The 25,504-nt window shown below is 35.4% G+C and overlaps 2 protein-coding genes across 2 annotated transcripts; both read right to left on the reverse strand.

Annotated features, from left to right (window-relative positions):
* Window positions 1,109-14,538, reverse strand: LOC109712087 (probable Xaa-Pro aminopeptidase P). The gene is made up of 16 exons (XM_020235516.1): window positions 14,348-14,538; window positions 14,046-14,109; window positions 13,442-13,581; window positions 12,815-13,099; window positions 12,548-12,670; window positions 11,888-12,172; window positions 10,663-10,749; window positions 9,765-9,832; window positions 9,284-9,350; window positions 7,465-7,599; window positions 7,261-7,341; window positions 5,009-5,063; window positions 3,767-3,871; window positions 3,608-3,679; window positions 2,338-2,462; window positions 1,109-1,602 (listed from the first exon to the last, which is right to left on the reverse strand). Exons 1-16 carry the CDS (start codon window positions 14,438-14,440, stop codon window positions 1,429-1,431), a joined length of 1,959 nt encoding a protein of 652 aa, XP_020091105.1. The 5' UTR covers window positions 14,441-14,538; the 3' UTR covers window positions 1,109-1,428.
* On the reverse strand, window positions 22,732-24,245 carry LOC109708788 (protein SCARECROW-like). The gene has a single exon (XM_020230612.1). It carries the CDS (start codon window positions 23,901-23,903, stop codon window positions 22,788-22,790), a length of 1,116 nt encoding a protein of 371 aa, XP_020086201.1. The 5' UTR covers window positions 23,904-24,245; the 3' UTR covers window positions 22,732-22,787.

Consider the following 25,504-nt stretch of genomic DNA (forward strand, 5'->3'; position numbering starts at 1 on the left):
TGAGAACCATGCTAACTAAGCACTCAGAATTTATGATACTGAAGAGGTGTTTTAAATTATTTCTTCGTTGCATTAGAGATCCTATAATTGGTATTATCTAAACCTAGGGTTTATTAGGGTTTAATACGCCTTTTGTATTTGGATTATTCTTTCATCCCAGTTAGGGGCGGCAATCACTCCAACCCGACTAGGCGAACTTTAAAACTTAAAAAGGGAGTTAAACACACAGAAATATCTATTTTCTGGTGAAACCGCAAGAATTGTCCTTAACATGATTTGTGTATTTTGCCCACCATTCCAAATTAAGTAAAGTTTAACTTCGAGTGTATCCAGACAAAAACAATTTGGTTATTGGGGCAAATTAGATCATCGTACCGGATTTCCTATTATAATTTTAAGGATGAATTACACTTTTGGTCCTCAAATTATGAGGCCCGTGACACTTTAGTTTCCGAACTTTAATTCGTTGGAATTTCTAACTCGTACTATGAGGTGCACGATACTTTAGCGTCAAACTTTAGTTGGTTCAAATTTTTGGCTCGAATTATGAGATATGTGACATTTTAATCATCGAATTTTTTGAATCGTAGCAATATCCTATTTGATGATACAATAATAATTAAAATTGTAATAATATCCTACTTGATAACGCAATAATAATTAAAATTATAGCAATATCCTACTTGATGATGTAATAATAATTAAAATACTACATTACGTCGATATTAGTAATTCTTCCATACTTATTCAAAAAAAATTCGATTGTGGGATTTGGTTGTCACAATTCAGAAAGTTCGAGAACTAAAACTTAACATACCTCATAGTTTAAGCCAGAAATTATACCAAAATACCACGCACCTCATAGTTTGAGCCATAAATTACAACTAATTTAAAATTTGAGAATTAAAGTGTCACGCACCTCATAGTTTTGAGGACCAAATGTGTAATTTACCTTAATTTTCAATACTTCAGTTGTAGAAATTCTATTAAAAAAAATAAAACAATAAAAAGAATAAAACAACAATGACGCCAAAGGAGGCCAAACTTTGTTATTTAGATAAAGGGAAGGTTGTGTCGATTGCGAGTAACTCCAATTAACCAACACATGTGAAAGGAAAATGGAACAAGAAAGCATAAAGCGTACATCAACATGTAACATAGTTACCTTATTGTCCATTACCTATTGTTAGAGATGCCATATTATGTTTTCCTCCAACACTTTCAAAATTATGCAACACAAAGGGTTTAAACAACAATTTATTCCACTTATCAGCTAGGGACAATTCCATATATAGATTATTGGCTATAAAGATTGAGAGATATTTCATAAAGGGTTCGGATAAATCGATAATGTAGCTGGGATATTGAAGATGCAGGAGGGGACAATGAGCAACTCATGAGCTTACCCTGATGGATTCAGTAGCCTTTTTAAGACACTTCCTTTACGCTGATAGGTTCTGTAGCCTTTTGAAGCCACTCCATTTCCTGCTCATTCATATATGGTGCTAAAACTTTTCTGCATTCAGCATGGTATGAGTTCACCCATTTAATCTCGTCGACGTTCAGCAAGGTCAGGTCCATTAGTTTCTTCTGGTATGGGGCCTGCATAGTTACCTCTCATCAATTTCAAAAACTACAAAAATATCGGAAAAAGAAACCAAGAGACCCTTAGCTATTTAAATTGTTAACATAACAAATTACACCCGTATTCCTGAACCATATCCGCTACATTTGTATTCATTATTGTATACGAACTCATCCCATACAAAAAAAAGAAGTGTCAAATAGCTTGATAGTATTTTTCAAGCTCTTCTATTTCGAAGGAACAGAAAAAGGAAATGAGGCATAAAAATGCCTTTGAGATGGTGAATTAAAATCAGCCTATCAAGCCTTAGGTCATGTCATCTGTAACTGCCAAAAGAATGAAACTGTTTCCAACGGATGAGAGAGACGTATTTCTCATTCCTAATTCTTGGAGATTAGTAATGACCAAAGCTAATCAAAATTTGGTCCAAATTGACCAAAATACATTGTGTTAAGCCAACTAATCCAAAACAAGCCGAAGCTAATTGAATCCCCAAAATTTCCTGAGTTTTGTATTTAGTCTCAGTTGAACCTTCAGAACTCGTGCCTTTAAACATCGAGATGTAAATAGGAATACTCTGATCAAACTCAACTTGAAAAATCTAAAGCAAAGTAATGTGAACGAAGAACCTCAACAAGCAAAATATTTCTTTACCCATGATTATTAATTATTATTTTAAGCAAACTACTTGTCAAAGTTTCGGAAATGAGAGAAAAAACAACAGTAAAGACAAGGTTAACAGTCAAGCATACCCATGTTATGTGCTCAAACTCTAAATAGCCCTTTTCACCAAAATTGAACTTCGTATTAGCCTCGTTGACTATAAGAACGTTCTCCAACCTTATACCAAAGCTCCCATCTTCATAATAACCAGGTTCTGCAAGAAAAGAAGTGAAAATTTATCTTCAAATCTTTATTGGAAATTTCTTAATAACTCAAAAATTCACAACTGTAATTTTAATAGTTCAATGCATCCGAAGAAAAATTGCAAGCACGTAATGTCAAATGATTACCAGCCTAAGATACTGTACGACACCTAAATACAAAATAAGGATGGTTAACAGTTCAACATCTTAATGAAAAACACTTATGTTTTATGTTCACCGTTCACTTAAAAACTGAGAATCAGGAAGTAGTAAAACGTAAGAAACAGCATGACACAGTGCAAGGCAGATGATAACTTAGAGCAAATGTTCATTTTCTAACACCTGGCGGAATGCGGTAAGCTAAACGGGCATTTAGCCTTTTGTTACTTGAAATGCATGAGTTCACAAAGCAACTCTATTTGCTATCCTATAGTATCCGGTATATTTCAAACAAGGATTAAGTGCCCATCGGCACGAGCCGTATCCATCGTGCCGTATCGTGCCAGCAAGATATCAACACGATACAGCCTCTGTACCGATGGCACAACTCAAAACTCTCTATTCTTGAAATTAGTAAGTAATTTTCTCAATAAAGTTCAAAAGATTTGATTAAAAATACATAATAAATAATTGATATATTTTGTTGCTAAAGAAAATAAATATTTCCTGCCATTACGTGTCGGCATAGATATATTTATTGTGACCGGTACGCATCGGCACGATCCGGCACGCACCGTGCCGACAAGTTGCCGGCACGACCCCATGCCATGGCACTTAAATCCTTGATTTCAAAGATCTACAAACTGTTAGTTTTGGAATTTTGAATCATAAAGTCTTTCCTTGAGTTAAACAGAATGGGCCCTTACATTATAAGTTTGAACTTCCTGTTAAGTGATGAATTGAGATTCTGACTGTTAAGCAGCAGGAAGGTACTTATTCATGAGCTATGAAGAAGTAAATTCCCGTAGGAAGTTAAAAATTATCTGCAAACACAATGCATTTTTATCCAAAAAAATAAAAACAAGAACATGAGTTATCTAGAAACAGCTCATCCTAATATCCGGGAAGGGGCAATTTTTCATATATCTGCAAAATATGAACTGGTCCAGAATTTAAACCTTAAAACAGCACAAGGAAAATATCATAGAGTACAAACCATCTGTCACAGTCATCGACGATTGCAATGGCACATTCCGAGCATGAGGCTTGAAACTAATTAGATGCGGTCCTGATAAAAGATATATACCAAATTAAAAGTTGCCAGATTATAGATGCAGCATAGAAAGTATTGAAAAGATATGAACTAGAAGCTAACCTTCATGAACATTTAGATATGACCCAATTCCATGACCTGTACCATGTCGATAATCAAGACCATTCTTCCATAAAGGAGTCCGAGCAAGAATATCAAGAGCATGACCTGTAGAAAGCAAAATCAAGGACATCACTACAAAGAGAGCTCATCTAATTAGCATATTGTGATCAATGAGAATCTTTTGTCCCTTCACATAGCTGGAGTGAGAAGGTAGGATTTGTGGTTGCTGCATAGCATTGTTACACATAGGCTCAAATTCGAAACTTCAAATGAGGTCTTATCCAAGGATTGTCCGTGCCATCCGCGCCGTCCCATGCCGAGGCCATAACAGCACATGGCACACGGGCATGCCGACACCATATAAACAAAATAGTTTTTTTGAAGTTTTAACAGTCTTTTTAATGTCTTTTTGAGGTAGAAAGTTTTACAAGATTTTTTCATACTTGAACTATGTAGATCTTGTAAAACTACTAACATTTATTACAACTAGAGAGTCAAATTGCATAATGTTGATCATCTTTTAGTGAAAAAAAAAAAGATACAAATAAGAAGATATCCCTAGTTTTTTATCATTTTAGATGTAGTGAATTTAACTATGGTAGTAGTTTCCTATAAATTTTTACCCAATTAGGACTTATGTTTTCACGCATATACTTTTATAATATATATAAAATGATTTTTTTTTTAGTTGTTATGATATTTTTGACTCTATTCATAACAAAATGTCCAAGATATAAAACACTTGAGCCAAGTAGAGAAATTAAAACAAATTAAAAAGCTTATTTTTTATGACAATGACCATGCCAATGCATGTCAATCTGCCACTGCCGTGCCACTGGCACAGAGGGGTGTACCAACGGTGACATGTCTCGTGCCACACTGCCATGCTATGCCATGCCACACCACTGGCATAGTGGCACAAGCCATGCCAGTGGCATGACAATTCTTGGTCTTATCATAAATACACCTAAGTACTTGTTAATCATTTTTGTAGCATTTTATATGTAAACCTTCACAAGGTAAAAAGTTGCTTATTTTACTTCTGAATTTTTAACATATATTTCATAATTTTAATAATTCAAGGAAATCCATTAGGCCGTCCTTATGCCTTCAGCTTATGCCATTGTCACTTATAGTTGTAAAAGCTTTGCCCTAGGCCTCTGTTGATGAATGCTGGAGACAGTTTAAGTGCACTTAAATTCAAATTAATACACAAGGAAAAGGTGTTTCAAATTGGCATACCAGTTGTCCCATTAGGAAATATGGCAGTGTCCAACGCAATATGGCCTTTCAGGACCTAGGTCACCGGGAGAGTAATAAGTTAGATTTCCATCATTAATTACAAGTAAACGATTGCCGCAAACAATACTATAACTAAATAACCAGGAAAAACTTCAGATTCACCATTGTACTAAAATCACATTGTAACTTGTTGGGCTAAAATCAACATATAACTTGTAAAGAAAATATGTTACCATGTATTGCTACCACTAGAGGAAGTGGTTCAGATCAGCTGTCTAATTACCAAAAAAAAATTGAGAGCTCAGTGCTTCAAATTGTGTTATATAATTACGGAAAAAAATTATGAACTTGCCATACAGATGGATTCAGGAAAATACATTATGAGGACTCAAACATCCATAAATCAAGCTTAAAGGTAATCTGACATGTCAAATTGATGTGGCCCAGTTTGGTAACTCTGAGTTGGGTTCAGTTCCAGCAATTTACGTCCAACTAAAGCTGTAATATATTTAATCGAGTATATTTGAGATAATTTTGATCTAGAACTTGTCAAAATTGAGTCTCCTCAAGTTTGTTTCCATTATGTTTCTTTTTCTTCTCTTTTGACATTTGAAAGAACTTTTGTGTATAAAATTTTGCTGCTTGGGAAGCCCATAGTGAAGCCCTGAGTTTGAAAATTAAGCAGTTACTTGAAGGTCATCCACGTAAACATCTCAGATCTCACATCAAGCTTAAATTCCGGGTTACTCAACTTCCAGTTGTTTCAGACTTCAGGTTTTCCTCAGCTTTGAATCATTTCAGATTTTCATTCAGGTTCGGGTTATGTCTAGTCTTCTATTGTTTAGGTTATTCCATGTCTTCAGGGGGGTTTGGCTTTTCTGGATTTCAGACCATTGAGGTTGCAAGTTATTTGACTTCAAGTCTTAATTGCATTCCTGATATCAGGTGCATCAAGTTATACTTGAACTGCTTTGAATTTAGGCTATCTCGAGTTCAGGTCACTTTGTGTTTGGTTTCAGGTTTCCAATTATTTGTGTTCTTAGGCTTGCTCAGTGTCAAGTTATTCATTTCGGTTCGGATCAATTAAATTGGAATTCACACTCTCCTTACAATGATGGCAATAAGTCACATGGCACATTTTACTTTTAAGCCCATGGACTAAAAACACAGTAAACCATAAGGTTGTAATGCAGGCCGTGCCAACTGCCAACATTAACCCGTCGAAACAGGCCAGGAACTGGCCTGGCCTGAATGGGCTTCGAATCCGAGCCATGCCAAGCCGGCCTGGATGTTCCGAACCTATAGCCCAGCACGGCCCTCAGGCCAGGACCACATGGCCCGGGCAGGGCCCGGTTGGCCTTTTATATATTTTCTTTAAATTTTTTAAATTTATATAGATTTTTTAAAATTTAAAAGGACCAAAATACCCCCCAAAAGTTAGAAAAATCTAATGGTTAGAGGGATTTTTTGTCCAAAAGTTTGAAATTCAATTTTTTTTTTTACTTTTTTCTTATATCTACGCTGGAAGGAACGGGTGTTGGGAAATAGGCCACCCCCTCCCTCCTTTGTGGGCAGTTGGTCCCTGGACAGTCCAGGGACCAACTCCCCCAATAGAGGCTTGGGAACTTTTTTTTTGAATCCTGTATATTTTTTTATTTAACTTTTAAACTTTCTTATATTCGTATTATAAGATATCTAATAGTTATTTAAAAACTTTTAAGATAACTTTTTTTTTAATAATTTCAATATATTCATAATATATGTATAAAGTATAAAAAATAATAAAAAATTTTGTTCTAGAAGGCATGGTCTGCATCATGTGCAGGCTGTGCCGGACCGGGCTATGGGCCTCCTTAGCAGAGCCAGCACGGCCCCTGGCCATGCCAGGCCGGGCCGGCCGATGGGGCTGCCTGGCCCGTTTTACACCCCTACTCAGACAGCTAGAAATATGGTAAACCACTCGGTCTGTTTTAGACAATTACACTTCACTTTTGAGGAAACAGTATTGAAAGTGAACAACCCTCACACACAACACAGACTACAAAATAGTCGCTCCATAGAAAAATATGCAGAAACTAGTGCAACAAAACCACATATATGCCCCCATCCATTCTTCACCTAATGTTTAGCTGATTAAATGAGTCCATTGAAACCTTACAACCTAAGATCCATGAGCTTAAGGTTTGTGTATTCCTAGTAAACTAAAAATGAACTCATATTTTGACAAGGATTGGATAAAGAAAGTCACTTACAGCAGTATAGCATGATTTTTCATGTGCCGAAGGTTTCCCAAAATGGACAGTCCTTGTTATATCCGTTGTACCATCCAGATACTATAAGAATATGCAGTGTAAGCCAATGACCCATTGAAAGAATATAATGTAAAACCATGAAATCAATGAGGTAGGTTAAGGAAGCAACAGAAAAGGGCAAAAAAGAAGAGGTGTGGAAGAAACCTGTGCTCCCGAATCAAATAGGTATATTTTGTCAGCATCAAGTTCAGAACATGTACTTGGCTCTGGAGAATAGTGAATGACTGCTGCATTTGGACCAACTGATGAAATGGTAGGAAAACTCAATCCTCTGAAGTGCTGAGGAAATAAAACAACGGTTATCAAAATTACATAACCATGAGAGCAAAATATGGAATTTCAACATTCATGATATGAGGTTTGTTCAAACAACAAAGCTGAAGTACTTAGGCTTAGCTTGGTATTGAGGCGGAGCTTGGTATTGAGGCGGATCTAACGCTATTAGATAGAATGGAGTTGAGAAAAAGTATATAGGGATATGCTTCTGCTTTCTCCGATAGGACCGTAGAAAATATATCACAACCGACTAACCACAATATATGGAACGGAATATTACATACGGAAACAAACAGGGTATTTTCCTATCGTCGTTTCTCACCGCACGTAACGCAATCTCCCCGCAATCCCAAACGAAGCCTTAGTTGGCAAGCAACACGAGTACAAAGTACTTAGTTGGCAAGTAACATGAGTACAAATGACTTTCTTATAAAATAAGAACCATGTTCTATTACAACTTTTCACATCTTCGTATGGAAGTTCGCATACTTCCATATCACCATAGGGGGTAAAACACAATAGAAGATGTACAACTAGTAAAACACTAGAAGATGTAAGAGTAAAAGATGATTATTAATTCAGAAAAAGAATGATCAACAGATTCCTATAGTAGCAAGCACGTGAAAAAAAAAAAGAAAAAGAAAAAGTGAAGCAGCCAATATTTCCACTAAGGAAAAGAACTAGATGCAAAACAGTGACATCAATAGAAACTACAAGCCAATGAGTGGCCCGAAAGTTGGGAAGCTTATAGTTAAAAAACCATGAAAGTAGTGTCTATATTTATCTCATCATCTATATTCTATAGTCTAGCCTGACATCCCATGATACCCTCCTACTAGGCATAAATAGGTAAAGACTACAGAAGGATATCCTTGGCATGTAATGGTGATTGAACAGGTATTTTATATCAAATTATAAGCAAGCAGTCTCATGTTTGACAATGAACCCACATAGGATGCTCCAAGATTTCAAAAATCTACAGTAGTATCCTAGATGTTCTAGTTAATACAGGGTCTGGCACGAACGAAATGAGTGCAGCCTTTAACCCTCGTAATTACAGTTATTTCTGTGACTAAAATATGAACAACTAGGACATGGGAAAAGTAATAACCATCGCATAAAGTGATACCCTCATTATTTGCTCCATTTGACCTTGTATAGTACAATTTTTGCATTTCCTGCTATAATCAATAGGGGTGGTCAAAAACACAGAGTATCACAGTGTAGATTATTTTCAGTATGCACATTTTGTAATCTCAGTAATTACAGTACCTAATCCCCTTATGTATATTGCAAATTTATGTAACAACTTGATGAGCTTGACAGACTAATGCTATAGTAAAATAAGGAAATGTAGAGAAATCAAGATATTTCAAGTTTTCAACCATATTTTTGGCCCTCAAAAATGATAAAATAAAAAGGTGGCCAATGAGAAAGCTAATGACCTTGGAAACATAGTTTAAAGAGAGTACTTATTCCATTAGAAAAATCACAAAGCTTAAATAGCACTAGATAAAGCAAACAACAATAACAGTTATCATTCCCATAAGCAATCATTGTGCTGGAAAGACTTCTTGCTACTGCTAGGTAAAATTCATTCCTCAAGTTGATAACCTGATTGACAGAATCTCATTGAAATAAAAGTTTGTCAAATAGTTGCCAAGTGACAATATATCAGAAGGCATACCTCTTGCTTGGCACGAAAACCCTCTAGTTTGTTACTCACAGATACCTCAGGAAGTTTTACAGAATTTCTGCAGGAATCATAACAGGAGAGAAACGTGACAATGGTTGAGAATCAGATATACATAAAAGAGCGGAAGAAAGGAATGGGAGAGCAGCAGTCAAATGACATTACTTCGTGACAAAGTTTCAGATATATACTATATACAATGGTATCTAATTTTCCTAATACCACAGTTCCTCTGTAAATAAATTTATGCCTTAAATAATATTACTTAAAAAAGTTGGAGAAAGTAAATGGTTTTCTTTGAAGATTAAGCAGCTATGAACTGATAGATATACTTTCAGTAACACCAGCTGACCTAGAACTGACAGGAAACAGGAAACAACGGGAAAAGAAGAGAAATGGAAGATCGAAAGCATGAGATATTGCATTAAAGCATGTCCATAAATAAGTATTATATCATCTCTAAATTGTAACTTACGAATGTTTTCTCGTGTTTGACCCATCTGGCTCATTGAAGTAACCAGCAGCTCCATATATCTCCTGCATCTGCAATAAAAGTAAATGCAGCTAAGTCATATCTGATATATGCCTGGCAAAAATTGCAACTACTGCAGTATTTGTCATCGTAAACTTCCACACTATGTTGATAACCGAGTTTGCTCCAGGTTGTGGTGGCAGTTATTGCAAATGGAAGGGGCACCTATGAAAAGAGAAATTCAATGATCGATTCTCTTAACAGCTTACTAAGACTGCCAACTTGAGCTTCTAGGGGTGGCTATAAAAGGACAGATTCAATGATCGATTCTTTTAACAGCCCATTAAGACTGCCTACTTGAACAGCTTCTCTAATTCAAAAGGCAGCAGCCAGGTGCACATTCTTCACTGGCTTAACTATATAACTTTTACCAAATTAATTGTCTCATGATTCACAGATCATATAGAGCTAGAAAATATTGGACTAAAGGAAACTAGGAATGAATCAGAGCATATAACACATTTTGAATATTTTCTTATTGATTCCAAACTAAGATAGTCACCTTCAGGATGACTTCTAAAATAAACAGCTGCAAAAAAATTTCTAAATAGATTTAACAGCATCAGGGTAATTAAAAGTGAATACAATATGCTAGCTTTCTTTTCTTACATCATCACCTAAAATATCTGCTGTGGAACTTTCATTTATAAAATAGTTTTTGGTAAATAGTTTTCCTTCTTGTTCTCATGTTCTGTCTCTCCTTACTAACCTTTCTACCTGCATGGTTCTGTACCAAAACTAACACATTTTCGTGAACATAAATATGCTTTCGAAGTTGTTTGTTGGAGAAATCACTGTAAGGCACAAAGGCAATAGTATGTGAAATTTAGCTTTAGCTAACCTGATTATCTAGCCAAACTAGATATTGGACAACAGCAGCACCATCCCGAATATGCGCCTTCCGTAAGCCATCCAGTTCTGCATGATTCTACGCAATGACCATCTAAGAAATTAATAAGAATAAACAATATTTTCTTATGTATCATAAAAGAAGAACAATAAAAAGGAAATTGCAGACAAGAGACGATATTTAAATACTTTCACATTACCTCAAACATTTAATGATAACCCAAAAATGCAAAAGCGAAAAAGCAAAGAGATATCAAAGAGTAAGTACTGCCACATAAGTACTTCCATTTAATTTAAATGATACATACTACTCATAGGTGAGTCCACCCCACAAGAAAGAAAAGCAAAAAATGAAAAACAAAACAAAACAACTATAATCAGTTGACACGCAAAAGTAGGCATAGCCATCATAAAACTTGCAATAAGCTGGTGATATCTAGACACAAGAACGCTCCTAGCCTACCAACAACCAACTTAGCAACCAAGCCAAACACAAGGAATCACCTATAATGTACAATAAGATGACACATTATAAAACATATTTCTGACCCTTGACCCCTAATGAATCAACATGGTACTGTCTTTTCAGTAAAAATAAGAAAAGAGTCTCCTCTGCCAACTCTGCAAGCACAAGTGGCTTTGAAGTTGTTTAACCTTTGTTTTATGATGTCTTAAAGTTAAACTTAAAATAAGAGACTGCCTTAGATTTCTCCAACAGTCATTGAGTAATACAGAGACCTCTACAGCTACTGTAAAACCACTATGCAGACAGAAAAGAGAAATGGATAAATATGAAAACAAGTTGAGATAGTAAGTATTTTACATCTTCAATTGGTTAAGTTATAAAAAAATGACGAGCACAAAAGATTAGCTATCATGATGCAAAGTAGAAAATCTGAATGAGAATTTCACTCAAAATGAAAACTGCATGTAGAGAATGCCATCCCAGTAAATGTTTTCAAAACAATGGTCCTAAAAATCTAGTATCATAAAAGCCGACCTCCAATACTTTGAATGAACACCATTTGTCTACCTCTCCTTCTAAATTTACTAGGCCTAGTTCAGTTTAGGTTTAATCAAAACTCAGTTCTCCACATACGAAGTTCAGTAAGGTCAATTCCAGATGACTCCAAACCAAAATATAGTTCTAATAACTTAAGCCCATTAAGCTCCTCTTCACTGGAAAAGGTAATCTAAATGAGATCAGCTTATTATACCTTAACAGCTTTTGCGAGAGCCAAAGGTGATGGCTGCATGAAGACCTGATCAGCAGCTAACTTTGAGTACAGGGCGAGAGAGCATGAATTTGGATCAATCCAAATTCTGTTGTTTTTTGTCTCTTCCGCTGCATTTTCAACAGGTCCTGTCACATCTTTTCCATTTTCTTCAACTCCATGAGCTCCATTGGATTTCAGTTTCCCAGATCCAAGCAAGCTTACATCTAAGTCGACACTGCCATAATCCTTGATTTCTATTCCATTTTCAGTCATGTAAGCCTGTATCTGCATTCAGTCAAAATTTATAAAAAAGAGTTGAAGACATTAGTGCAGGCATACTTAAAATTCATTAAACATATACAAGAATTACCAGCTTATCAAACCATGAGTTCTCCTAACATCCTCTGATATATAACAAAATGGTTTTTGGACCCATTAGGCCTAGCTTTTCAGCTTTGGTGCGATTTGCCACTGGAGCGACCTGTTTGGGAGCCGCTTTTTGGGCTACGGTGTGTCTCACCAGCACAAATAACAGCTGCACCACTATACCTCAAGAGCTGAAGCTCTTGCAGAGAGCTCTGCAGCGCATTCCGATTAATGAGAATTGCTAGGACAAACAGATCCTTGGCTTATTTGATGGTTATCAGTTGGAAATCTGACCTCCGTAGAAACTTTTCTTTTGTCCACATAAAAGAAAGCAGATTGCAATGTCACAATAGCATAAGCATGAATCACCGGGCAGTACGCTACATCATTCCCTCGAACATTGTACAACCAAGCAACCTAAAAATGCATGTACAAAAATAAATAAGTGACTACTATAAATATTTATTGTAACAATAGATGCAGTCAAATAAACAAATAAAATGTACAAGAAAAATAAACAAATAAAATGTACAAGAAAAGCATGAAGGGAAAAATTGATACCTCATCAAGAGTTGTGATAACAATGCCATTAGTTTTCTCTTGCAGTAGCTTTTCTCTCAAGTCCTCTAACTTTTCTGCTACACTATGCCCTGCAACTTCTAATGGATGTATAGATACAGGCCGAATTTCCACAGGAGGACGGTCCTTCCAAACTTCATCCACCAAATTAGTGGACAGCTGAAATAGTTTCTGTTTATTCTTCGCAAAAGCATGTTCATATCTTTGAGCAGTTTCCACAGACACACACCATGGATCGATTCCAACAACAGCGGCACTTGGTAGATTCTGAAAGAAAAAACACAATGTTGGGAAGTTAAATTGATCTCATGATTAACGATACTACATAACAAGCAAATAAAGCATCAAACTATACTATTTTATCAATTTGATATATCATATCCAGCCAATCCATACTGAAGTTAACTCAAGAAACCATTGCCCATTCATGTTGCTAGTAAATATAAGTCAATAATCCATCTCTAAGAAGATGCTGATCTTAATCCATATTAGTTATTTCAAAATTAAACTTGTCACAAAATGTCGACACGTAAGAACTATACAAGGGAAAAGAATAAAAAAAACAAAAAACAAAAAACAAAGTTACCAAAAGAAAAAATAACTTCTCACATCAGCTATCCAAGTTTCAACTCCCGGGTCTTCTCCTATACGCATAAGCTTCCATCGATTGCTAAGCTGTTGTGTCGCTTGCAAGAAATATCGTCCATCCGTCCACAGCAATGCCTCACTCATTGTTATGAGAGCCAAACCTATTAAAAGATGTAAAATTACATGTACTCTAGAATAGCAAGAGCCGACATAACCAAAGTTTAAAATCACAAAACATGCAAACATTAATTTGATGATCAGAGAAAATTATAACCTAATTACAAATTCCACAAAATTCATTGCTTTGCAATCCAATCATAAGGACTTCTTTCATCATTTTCATTTATCTTATCAATTTTTTTTCATCTGATTCCATCCAATATCTAAACAAAAATAAACCCATTTGGAGTAATCAAATTTAGAAATTCCAAATTGTTATTGTAGCATTCTTTGCGTAATGTACATAAAATAAGGAAAACACAACTAACTCATAATTATATCAAAAAAATATTCTCTTCCTTTGTTGATCATCTAAGCTAACACAGAAAAAGAGCAGTATAACAACAGTTTCGAGTAAATAAGTTCATCTCAAACTAAATTGGGTTAAAAATGTTCGAAGCCTCACCAGCGCTTCCGGTAAATCCCGACACAAATTGCCTCCTTTTATCCCTCTCGGAGACATACTCACTCTGCCAAACACATTGCACACGTTAGATATCAAACACTCCCCACTTCAAATCAAACTTAGCTACAAAAATTAAACAGTTTCTACACTCGACAAAACACGGAACCAATCCAGCCCCCAAGGAGATCAATCGAGATCCTAAACTCAGCCAAATCGGAAGCGGAGATGAACCCTAAACTAAGACGATCGACGATTCCTCCTCGATCGAGAGGGGGAACCCTAGGGAGAGAAGGGCGAAGGACCTGGTGGTTGTCCTCGGAGGGGACGACGAGGGCGTCGAGGGGAGGGGAATGGGACGTCATTAGGGCTCGAAGAGCGTCGAGGGGATCCGCCATGGATTTCGCTTCGCCTCGCTTCGCCTTGCGGAATCGGTGTGATCGTGGGAACGAAATGGGGGAGGAGATGGCGTAGCAGTATTATCGCAGGGCGCGGATATGCTGTACACCGGAGGGGGTAGTGCATAGTGTGACTCGCTGCGAGGAATCAACCATTGAGTGGACCGGGTTCGCCACATCATCCATGGACCGCACCAAGTTGTTGTACGGAGTATAGTTATATGCTTCACATGAATTATTCACAAATTATTAAAAATTCAAATAAAAAACTGTATATAATTTGTTTCCAAGAAATCGGAATAAAACATGATTTTTTTGCTTATATTTATTATTCACGAATAATTCGAGTATGAAACGGATAAAATTTTTGGATAAAATTTTTTTCTGAATTATTGACGAATTATTTGTGAATTATTAAAAAACTTTATGAATTTTGAAATATGTGGATCATGAAAAAAAATGAAGATGAAGGCGACAATAAAATTTGCTATTATTTTTTTTTATCTAATCTACTTTATTTTGTAGCTCTGTTTTTTATATTCTTAAGAATTTATAATTATGTATGCTAATAGTATAAATTTAGAGAAAAAAACTTAGTTTAATAACCAAATTATTGATCTAGAATTTTTAATTGGTGAATGTATAATTTTTATATAAATTACATATCCGAAAAATTAGTGAATCCGTTTTTTAAGCCATATTTTTCAACAAATTTAAAAATTAAGATACGAATTTTATTTGAATTATATCCGTAATGAATTTTTACCGAATCCGAATTAACTAACTATGATGCGGAGATACGGTGTCATAAGTCTGGAACGAGTTTCCAAAATTTTCACATCAAACAATTGGACGGCATAATAAGCTACTCAGTAATATTTGATTCGGCATTAATTTTTTTTTTTACTGTGGTCGAGAGTTAGGAGTGTTGTCAAATATATGGAATGAAATAATGTATTTGGTCGTTGCGTCATTTTTCGAAATAAAATTATCGTCTAACAGATGAAATATATTACTTTATTTAAGTATAATAATAAGATCTTTGAAGAACAAAAATCAAACTCCCATCTTTCACTTACATGAAGAAATTTTTAATATAGAACAAGTTATTAGAACAAGTTATCATCATATTACTTATTCCGACATCCAAATATAATTTATTATATTACACGTTAAATACATTCTGAATTTTTATTTTCTAGAAAATTGGCCACTGCATGTTCCGCTTGTACGGAATATTCTCCTTTGATAGACCTGTAACTCAATTGATTGCGAAAGAAAGCATCAGGTCCTTTTTTTTCTTTAAAAAAAAAAAAAGAAAAAAAAGAAAAAAAAAAAAAAGCATAAAGTTCTTTCTACGAAGTATATTGTGAAAGTTTGCAACTTTACACATTTTGTTCACATGAAGTTGAGAACGGAAGTACGCACTAGTAACATGAGTTTTGTAAGTTCTCTTATATATCGTTTGGTCAGCAAAAAGCGACTATTCTAGAAATAGATATAAATTGAGATATAAGCGGGGATTAGATTAATTTTACCTTTTGGATGAAAATTGAATTATTCCTGAGAATAAAAAAAATAGCATTTGATTAGGTAAGATGGAATAAAAATTTAAGTGGATAGTTATAAATAAAAAATATTGATATCATCTTTTTTTTTATATTAAAATTTGGGATTGCGGGGAGATTGTGTTATGTGCGGTGAGAAAGTACATTGGAAAAATACTCTGGTTATTTTCATACATAATATTGCGTTCCACATATCGCGATGAGTCGATTACGATATATTTTCTGCGGTCCTATCGAAAAACTCAGAAACATATCTCTCTATACTTTTTTCCGAACTCCATTTTATCTGATAGCGTTTGATAGACCTCAATACCAAACTAAGCCTAACCGATTTACCAAACATACTTTATTTTAGGGTTAATTGCATACATCTCCATGTAAATATAGTGAATTTCAAATATATTTCTGTAAAGTTTAACTTTCATAAGTTATTTCTACAAAAGTCATAATATTTTCAGATATATCCCTCTAATTTGTTATCGTTAGAGAATCATTAGAAAACTGTTTATATTTCCAATTTTGCCATCACAAATATGTTCCTCCAAAAGTTATAACAGCATAATACAAAAGGGGTAAAAAGGTCAAAAATTAACTAGGGTAAAATATTTAATCTATTGTTAACTAAATTTTTCTAACGGATTCTAACGGCAGGAACATATATGAAAATATTAAGACTTTTATAAGGATAACTTATGAAAATTGAACTTTATAGAAATATATTTGCAATTCATTATGTTTGCGGGAACCTGTATGCAATTAACCCTTTATTTTATAGATAATAATTTAATCATAAATTTTAATACATAGGGTTTTTAGTTATTGCAAACCATATTTGGGGTGTATGAAAAAAAAAAAAAAAAAATCTAAATATTGAGCTAGGCTGGTATACTATCGGTAGGCGGTAGTATGGAGACCTCCGTACTACCGAGTTGTTTTCAATGATGCGGCTTCTAAATTGACGATCGGCTCTATTAGACTTGACCTACACAATTTAAAGTAGTTGGAAACTAAATTTCACAATTTTTCGGCATCATTTACCTATCAAACGAGTATTATAAAAATGAACAGTTGAAAATAAAAATCTCATAAAAACTGATGATAAAAGACTTGAATTTAAGTTCAGATGTACTAATCTTACTCTAAATAGTGAAAAAAATTTCTATAAAAATTTTATCAAATTTGGATTGTTTTACACCGTTAAATTCACAAACGCATTACATCTACCATTAAAATTGTCAATTTTGAGACTTTTTGATCACTAGCCAAATGATGCCAAAAAATTATGAAATTTAATTTTCAAATACTTTTAATAGTGTAGATCAAGTCTAACAAAGCCGATCATCGATTTGGATGCCGCATCATTGAAAACAAGTTGGTAGCACGGAATCCGATAGTAAACAAGTTGGTACCGATAGTATACCAGCCCAACTCCTAAATATTACCATAACAAACAAAACTTTCAATTTAAAATGAATATTTAAAGTTTATTTCTCACTGAAACAAACAATGATTACAATTGTTAACTGAGTGATGTTTTCACGAACCGGTCTACTGGACCAAGTCTGATGTTTTCACGAACCGGTCTACCGGACCAAGTCCACGTAATAGTTCCTCATAAAATGAATATATTATTAAAAAGTTGCTTTCTCAATCAGCAAATGTCCTTTTCATAAGGTATGCTATGCTTGTAAACAATTTCCGCATCATTTTAGTTATCTAAAATAATAAATAACTATACTATTTTTTTGTAAATATATTATCTGGCCATAATAAATTGCCATAATTAATTGGCAGAAATATGCGAATCACAATTTATAATAAGATTAAAAAATTTAATTATTAAATTATATAATTTATAAATTAATATAAAATTTTATTTATAAGCAAAGTATTATTCAACATTTATTAGTTTGAATATGGTGTATAATTAAGAACATCTTAGCCAACTTAGCTATACTTGGTCCTGTTTATTGCAACGTAAGTAGACTTTGGGGTGATGTGGATTTTCGGTTGAATTAGAGTTCAGATGAAAATTACTTCACATCCGCTGTTTGTTTCTAGCAGTGTGAGTGAAGTTCTGTCTGTTCTGCTGTTTATTTAGCAGGAAGTGAATGACGTAAAAAATATAATTCTCTACTTCCTCTATTTGTTTCACCAAAAATTATTCAATCCCCACACCTCTGGTAAACTTACTTCCTACATAATATTATTGTCTCTTTTCTAACTTAATAAATAATAAATTATAATAAAGAAAAAATAATGTAATTACATGCATGTCTATACAATTATAAAATAAAATTTAAAATAATTATATTATTTTTTTTGTATATAAACTATAATAATGCAACAAATAAAATTCTAAAGTTAAACAATTATTAACATTTAACAAATTAATTTTTTATCGTTTTCTAATGTGCAAATTAAATAAAAGATATATTAAAACTTAACTAATCAAACTTCATCATATTTGAAACATGCAATCTAAATAAAAAAATTAATTAGTTCCATAATTAAATATGTTTGGATGAAATACAACTAGCAGTAATTGATATTATACCCAAAATAACAAAATGTATCATTCATACCGATATCACATCCAAAATAATAATATCATATCCAACCGACCGTCTCTAGAGCAAGTGGCAAAAGGCTTGGTGGTTGGTACCTGAGATTCCAAGTTCAAATCCTAGCTGATTCACATTTCTAGCTAAGTTTATTTCTAAATTAAATAAACGAAGTAGGTAGCGTGCTACTTATTTCTCAAAAAAAAAATAATATCATATCCAAAATGAGAGAGGAGAGAAGAAGAGAGAGAGAGTAAAAAAAAGAAACATTCATTCACTTCCTCGTGAGAGAGTAACCCTAAACATCACCTTAATTAAGTTCTCGTTCTCTTTTCCTTCACTTCACTTGAATTGACTTTGCTCTTTGGGAGAGCGAGTCAATTTCGGTGTTTTGCATAAACCGGGCTTTCGACCGTAGTAATATTACGGTGAATCAAACAGCGGAAGTAATCAATTTTTTGCCGAAAATCACTTCCTTCCTTTTCACTTACGGTGAAACAAACATGCCCTTAGAAATTTCTCTTTACATCTAAATTAAAATCTAACTTATTAATTTTGACAAATTATAAATTATTGACACAGATTTCTTATAAAATGGGATGATGACTTTTTCATTAAATAATGCAGGCAATTATTTCTCAATCTTTAGGTACTTTGTGTTAGGATTTGATTAGATTTGTAGTTGATTTTCTAGTTAAATAAGAATTAATATTTAAATTTATTGAAGATAAATTAATATTTAAATATTAATTTGAGTATAATTTTAAATATATTAGGATAAATATTTAAATCTATCGGAGATAAACTGAATTTAAATTTAAATATTAATTGGAGCAGAAATCCTAATCATACTAGGATACTTACATACATTTTGGGTGGAGGCTTAAATATAGAGCCATGGTATGCAAATTGTATAGAGCCTCTAGAGAGTATCGCTGAGAGAGTGCCTTCTTTGGTGAAACCGTATCAGAAAAAAGAAAGTCATGGTTGCATACACCTAGTGCATAGGAGCATGTGAGAGAGAAAAAGAGAGAAGTCTGCTTTTGTGGGTTTATAGAAGATGAGAGAAGGGTAGGAGATTCAAAAAGAGGACTCAGGTTAAAACTACTCTGTTGCAGAAGAGAAGTTAGGTGTAATCTTCTCTTATTTAGTAAAATTTTTTTTATCCGCACATTTTCTGTTTAGTTTTTTCTTTCTTTTGTGATTGTATCAGTTTTTACTGAAGAGATGGATTTATGATAAAAATCCAATTCGATGCTTCTGTTGCAGAATCTCATTTTTGAAAACGGAAAAAATGTACAAAAATCCTTGACCTTCGCTTCTTTGTGAAAAAGCATATGAACTCAGCAATTTTTGGTTATCCATAAAATAATTCAACAGGTCCTCGTTTGAATTGAAGTTATTAATTATACAAGTGTTTTGGTTGTATGTTTTGCATATAATCTTAATTATAAAACTGCAAAACATAAAAGAAATTATTATTTATTCTAAAAAGCAAAAAAGATAGAACTCATTCACCTTACTCTTTAATCTCCATGCTTATTATCAAAATAGAAAGAGAAAAAATAGATTTTTTATATTTTTAAGTTTTACAAGATTATTATTATATACATGATATTTGATCAAAACGATTGTGTAATAGTAATTTTAAGTGAGGACAGGGCCTACTAAACTAAGTGATTAAGCTTAAGAGGTCAAACTGCTAAAATTAAAAGTTTAGAAATTAACATGTTTACCAAAAAAGCTAAGGTTTTGGGGGTCTTAATTTGTATGATTTTTATTTTAAAAATAAATAATTATTTCATATGGTATTGATCGGAGAAAAAAATTCTGAGTTCAAATCCTGTTTGATTCCTAGTTTTTTTAAAAAAGAAATCTCCTGGCATATTGAGAGAAAAGAATTAATGAGAAATTAAAGGCAAAGCAAAGAACATGTAAGCTATGTTTGTTTTGCTAACACTAAAGAACATGAGTGAGCTAATGCTTGTAATCTAAGCTCACGACTCGCAACTTTTTCTTTATCTTTTGAATGAAAAACAGACACACTGTTTTTGAATCTTTCACCAAAAACTTTCAAAGTTGAAAGTCGATCAATCTATCGGAAGTTTGAAATTTTACTAGATAAAAAATACGAAATTGAATTGAAATTTTCAGTTCAGATTTTATTTTTTCATCTATTTCCAGTTCGAATTCTCTTCAGGCTTTTTTTTTTTTTTTTTTTTTTGAAAAACTGAGATATATATTTGACTCAGATTTAGCTTTTTAGAAAAAATTAATCAAACAAATGGGCACCCCTTATGTGTCTTCTCCACCCTCCCTTCTGTGAAACAACCGTTGTACTCTAAAAGCTTAAGCTGTTCTCAATAACCGTTGTACTCTAAAAGCTTAAGCTGTTAGAGAACAGTGTTTAAATATTTTTATATTTAACACTCCCCCTCACGTCTGGGCTCGAGACTTTTTAATCGGCCCATGACGTGGGCTTGAATTAAATGGGAGAAAATTAATATGCTAGGAGCCTGGCGTGACTCGAACTCAGGACCTCCTGCTCTGATACCATGTGAAACAACCGTTGTACTCTAAAAACTTAAGCTGTTAGAGAACGGTGTTTAAACATTTTTATATTTAACACCTTCATCCATGCATAGTATGTAAATTCATAATCAAATCAGGGGTATTAGACCTTTCGAGACACACAAAAAAAGTTTTATCTGTCACAGTTATTCTACATGAAATTTACAACATCTAATCATACGTCACAATATTGTATAAAGGTACAAGGATAAATTCTTTTTAAAGCATTATTTTGATGTACAATAATTGAATTCGTCATTATCTTACTTGACGCAGTATGATTGATTTGAAATATATTCTATTTGTTGTAACATTTACAAAGAAGATTTTTTTTTTTCGAGGCATCATAGAGCATCGAGGCAAGTATACGGCATCTATTATATATCCAATATAGGCCTACATTTGACACAACAAAACTATTTAAGTTCTGAAACAGTAAAAATGCTTTCTAAGATTTTGGGAGACTCTTTGATGATTTTGGTGATTTTCTTTTCTAAATTACTTTTTTGTGATCATTCCAAAAGTTATGTCTTTGGTGAAGCTCAAAGTTAGTTGGTTCTTAATTACATGGAAAAGTTTTGAGTGCCAGAATTTAGATGAGCCTAGAAACTTTACTTCAAGGGAAGTAGTTAAGTCGAAAATTGGATAATTGTAAGTCGTAAATAAGCTTCTGATTTATGTTGTAAACAATGTTGTACAATATAAAAGGAAAAAAAAATCTTATTTATCTTTTATCTAACATGCATGTTAAATGGTCGATCTGCATTATGCACAAGTGTGATAGTTACTTTTCTGGGAGGAAAAGAAGCTAATTATAAGTTGCGTTTCAAACGGATGGATGATGTGCTCAGTATTATATTATGGTTGGCCAGTTTAGCCTAGGTTTTGCAGTACAAGCAAAGGCTACTTATATATATCAACTGATCTTTCCTTAATGAAATTGTATTAAGAGGCTGCTACCTTAACCCTGTCGAAAAAATATAAAAAAAAAATTGCATTGCAGACTATTTAGATTTTTTTTTTGGAGAAGAAAATAGCATACTATCTGTTTCATTCATTATAAGTATGAATTAAGCAAATATGTAAGATAAAAGAAAACCTCAACAAAAATAAAAAAAATCCTAAAAAAAATTCTAAAAATGTTGGCTTTTGGCGGATAGAATAATCTTCCAGTGGGTTGCCATTGTCATGATCTTAGGTACCGTCATCAGAGGGTCTGCGTAAGTATTTCTAAAAATAGCACTATTCCTTGAATCTCAGATGACCCACCAACAGACTATTTAGATTTTTAATTGATTGATCATAAGTAACGGATACAATTATGTGAGAACTACTCTGTGTTCCCTCGTACCCAACTTCCTAACCCATGTTAGTTAGTTGTTGCCAATTTAAGTTTAAAAAAAAAAACGAGAAAAAAAAAACAAAAAAGTTGAAGTCGGCAGTCGAAGAGGACAAGATATAGGGACGACGCCGACTTCTTAACACCTCCACGCTGACGTGGAGGCAAGCTCCCGCCCGCGCCAGCTCAGCACCATGGACCCCACCCTGGGCCCCACCAACCCCCTCTCCACCCTCCTCACCGCCTCCTCCCCCGCCCCCGCCGCCGCCGCCGCCTCCGCCGCCTCGAGCACCGCCGCGTAGTACTCAACACCCCCCTCCACCGCGCGCCTCAGCGACCCCGCTCCGCCGCCGTAGCCCTCGGCGTCCACGAGCACCGCCGCGCGAGGCGCCGCGCGGCGGAGGAACCGCACCGCCGAGGCGCACGAGGTCGACGGAGAGGCGGAGGCCGAGGCCGCGCGCGAAGTCGCTGAGGTTCTCGGCGGCGAGCGCGGCCTCGGGGGTCTCCTCGGCGACCACGGCGGTGACGCGGATCGCCGGGGGCTGCGGGGCGCGGCGCGCGGCGACCTCGTGGGCGAAGGAGGACCACTGGCCCCCGAGGCCGAGGTCGAAGTCGACGACGTGCACCGACGCCGCCGAGCCCGCGGCGTCGAAGGCCTCGAGCAGGGTTTGGTTGGCGGTGAAGCTCGCGAACTGGGGGACGGGGGAGAGGTCGGAGAAGGCCTTGTGGGCGCCGATGCGGCGGACGACCTCGGCGGCGGAGATCATCGGCGGCGGCGCCGCCGCCGCGTGGGGGGCGCCGTGGAGGAGGGATAAAAGAGCCTCCTTGAAGTAGAACGCGGCGCGCTGGAGCGGGGGGCCGAGCGGGGCGGCGAGGTGGGGGTTGAGCCGCGCCAGCGCGAGGTCGGCCGAGTGGGGGTCGCCCGACTCCAGCGAGTCGGCGGCGCTGAGGAGCAGCTCGAGGTGGGGGCGATCGAAAGGAGGAGTGGTTAGGGTTTCGAAGGGGTCGGAGAAGGGGGAGGGGTCGAAGGATGTGAATTGGGATTGGAATTGGGGGAGGTCGAGGGCGAGGTCGCGCTCGGAGAGGATCCACGAAGAGAGAGGGTCCCACTCCGCCGCGGCTGCGGCGGCGGAGTTGGAGTCGGGGTGCTGCTGCTGCTGCTGCTGCTGCTGCTGCGGCGGCGGCGGAGCGGCGAGGCGGTGGAGGTCTCCGGCGGCGGCGGCGGCGGAGGAGGGGGAGGAGGTGAGGTGGGGGTCGAGGACGGAGGTGGGCTCGTAGTAAAAGGTAGTGGAGGGGAAAGGAGAGGTGGTTTGGTGGTGATGGTGGTAGTGGTGGTGGTGGTGGTGCGGAGGGGAGGAGGAGTCGGCGCCGAGTTTGGTGGGGAAGGTGTGGGAGTCGGCGACGAGTTTCGTAGACTTCATGTGACTCTCAACAATTAAGCAACACTCCCCCCACTCTCGATCTACGTTAATTTATGAGCGCGTGTGTGTGTTTTGTATCGCTGTTGGGATTTGGGAAGGGGAAGTGGAGGGTTTTACGTCGCAGGGAGGGGGATTATATGGGTGGTGGAATGAATGATGCTGATGCTGCTGCTGCAGATGATGGTGATGATGGTGATGATATGATATGATGATCATGATGATGAAAAAACATAAACATAAATATAAACATAAACATAAAAGACGATACAATTGGACATGGGAAACAAGATTCAAAAGGGCTCTTTTAACGTGGTTCGGCTTCTGGGAGAAGCCGTCGCCATTGGAAAGTGTCACTCATGGAGGCCTTTTCTTTTCCTTTCTTCTTCTTTTTCTTTTTTTTCTTTTTTTTTATTTTTTTTTTACCTGCATGTATTGACGTGTGAATTGACTCGTAGCAGTGTCATTCACGCTACGTCTACTACAGCCTGGAGACTACGGGTCCTAATTCAATAGTTATATAATTTTTTTACTTTCAAACTTTAGTTATTTTACATTTTTTAAATCTCTTATTTGGATTTTAGTTTATTGACATTCCAGTATAATAAGAGTGCATCGCAGGTATTTGTCAGGATCGTTGGTACTATCTATTAATTCTAAAAATTCGAGCCGTTAAAAATACGATACGCAACCGATTCATTTAGGGCGTGTTTGGTTGCCCTGTTTTTTACTCTGAAATTGCAATCGGAATGGCTGAATCCGTTTGTCCATATTTGGTATACGGGATTTTCATTCCGACTTCGATTTCCAAATGAACGATAATCCTCCCAATTACTCATTTTTTCAATTCAGCCCTTTGAATCTGGACGGAATGAATTTGTTCGAATTAAATTTAACTTTTTTAAGCTTATTTTTAATTAAAATATAAGTTTAATTTTAAAAATTATAATTATAAAATTTAATTTTAATTTGAACTTAAGTTAAAATTTAAAATTCAATCAAGTATTTCGAATCTAATTTATAAATTTGAATTTAAATTTAAATTTAATTTAGAATCTAAAGGTTTTATTCAAATTTTATTTAAAATTTAAATTAAATTTATGGATTCAAATTGAAATTTAATTTATACTTTGAAGTTTGAATTTTAATAAATCAAAATTTAGTTTTTTTATTTTGATATCCGTTCAATTTCAAATTTTAATTTTTTTTAAAATATATTTTAAATTTTGACTTAAATATATTTAATTTTCAATTTAAATTTAAACTAATATATTATAATAATAAAATTGACATATCAATTTGATTACGTTTCTGATATCTATCTGAACCAAACATCAATAATAGGAATGGTTTATTCCGATTTTGATTCAGATGGCGAACTAAATAGAATGAGATAATGAATCATTCTGATTCCATTTTCAGCTTATTCTCTTTGAATCAAACACACCGTTAAAGCGTACAAACACAATGCCCACGGGTCCAATTGTGATTTGGCGCAACCAACCTCACGCCACTTCGAATATAACTCGGTCCTATTCAATCTCACACCATTTTAAACATGACTCAGTCCAACCTGGCCTCCCGTCATAGGGAAGAATACTACC

The sequence above is a fragment of the Ananas comosus genome, linkage group 1, assembly GCF_001540865.1.
Source record: "Ananas comosus cultivar F153 linkage group 1, ASM154086v1, whole genome shotgun sequence".
Lineage (NCBI taxonomy): Eukaryota > Viridiplantae > Streptophyta > Magnoliopsida > Poales > Bromeliaceae > Ananas > Ananas comosus.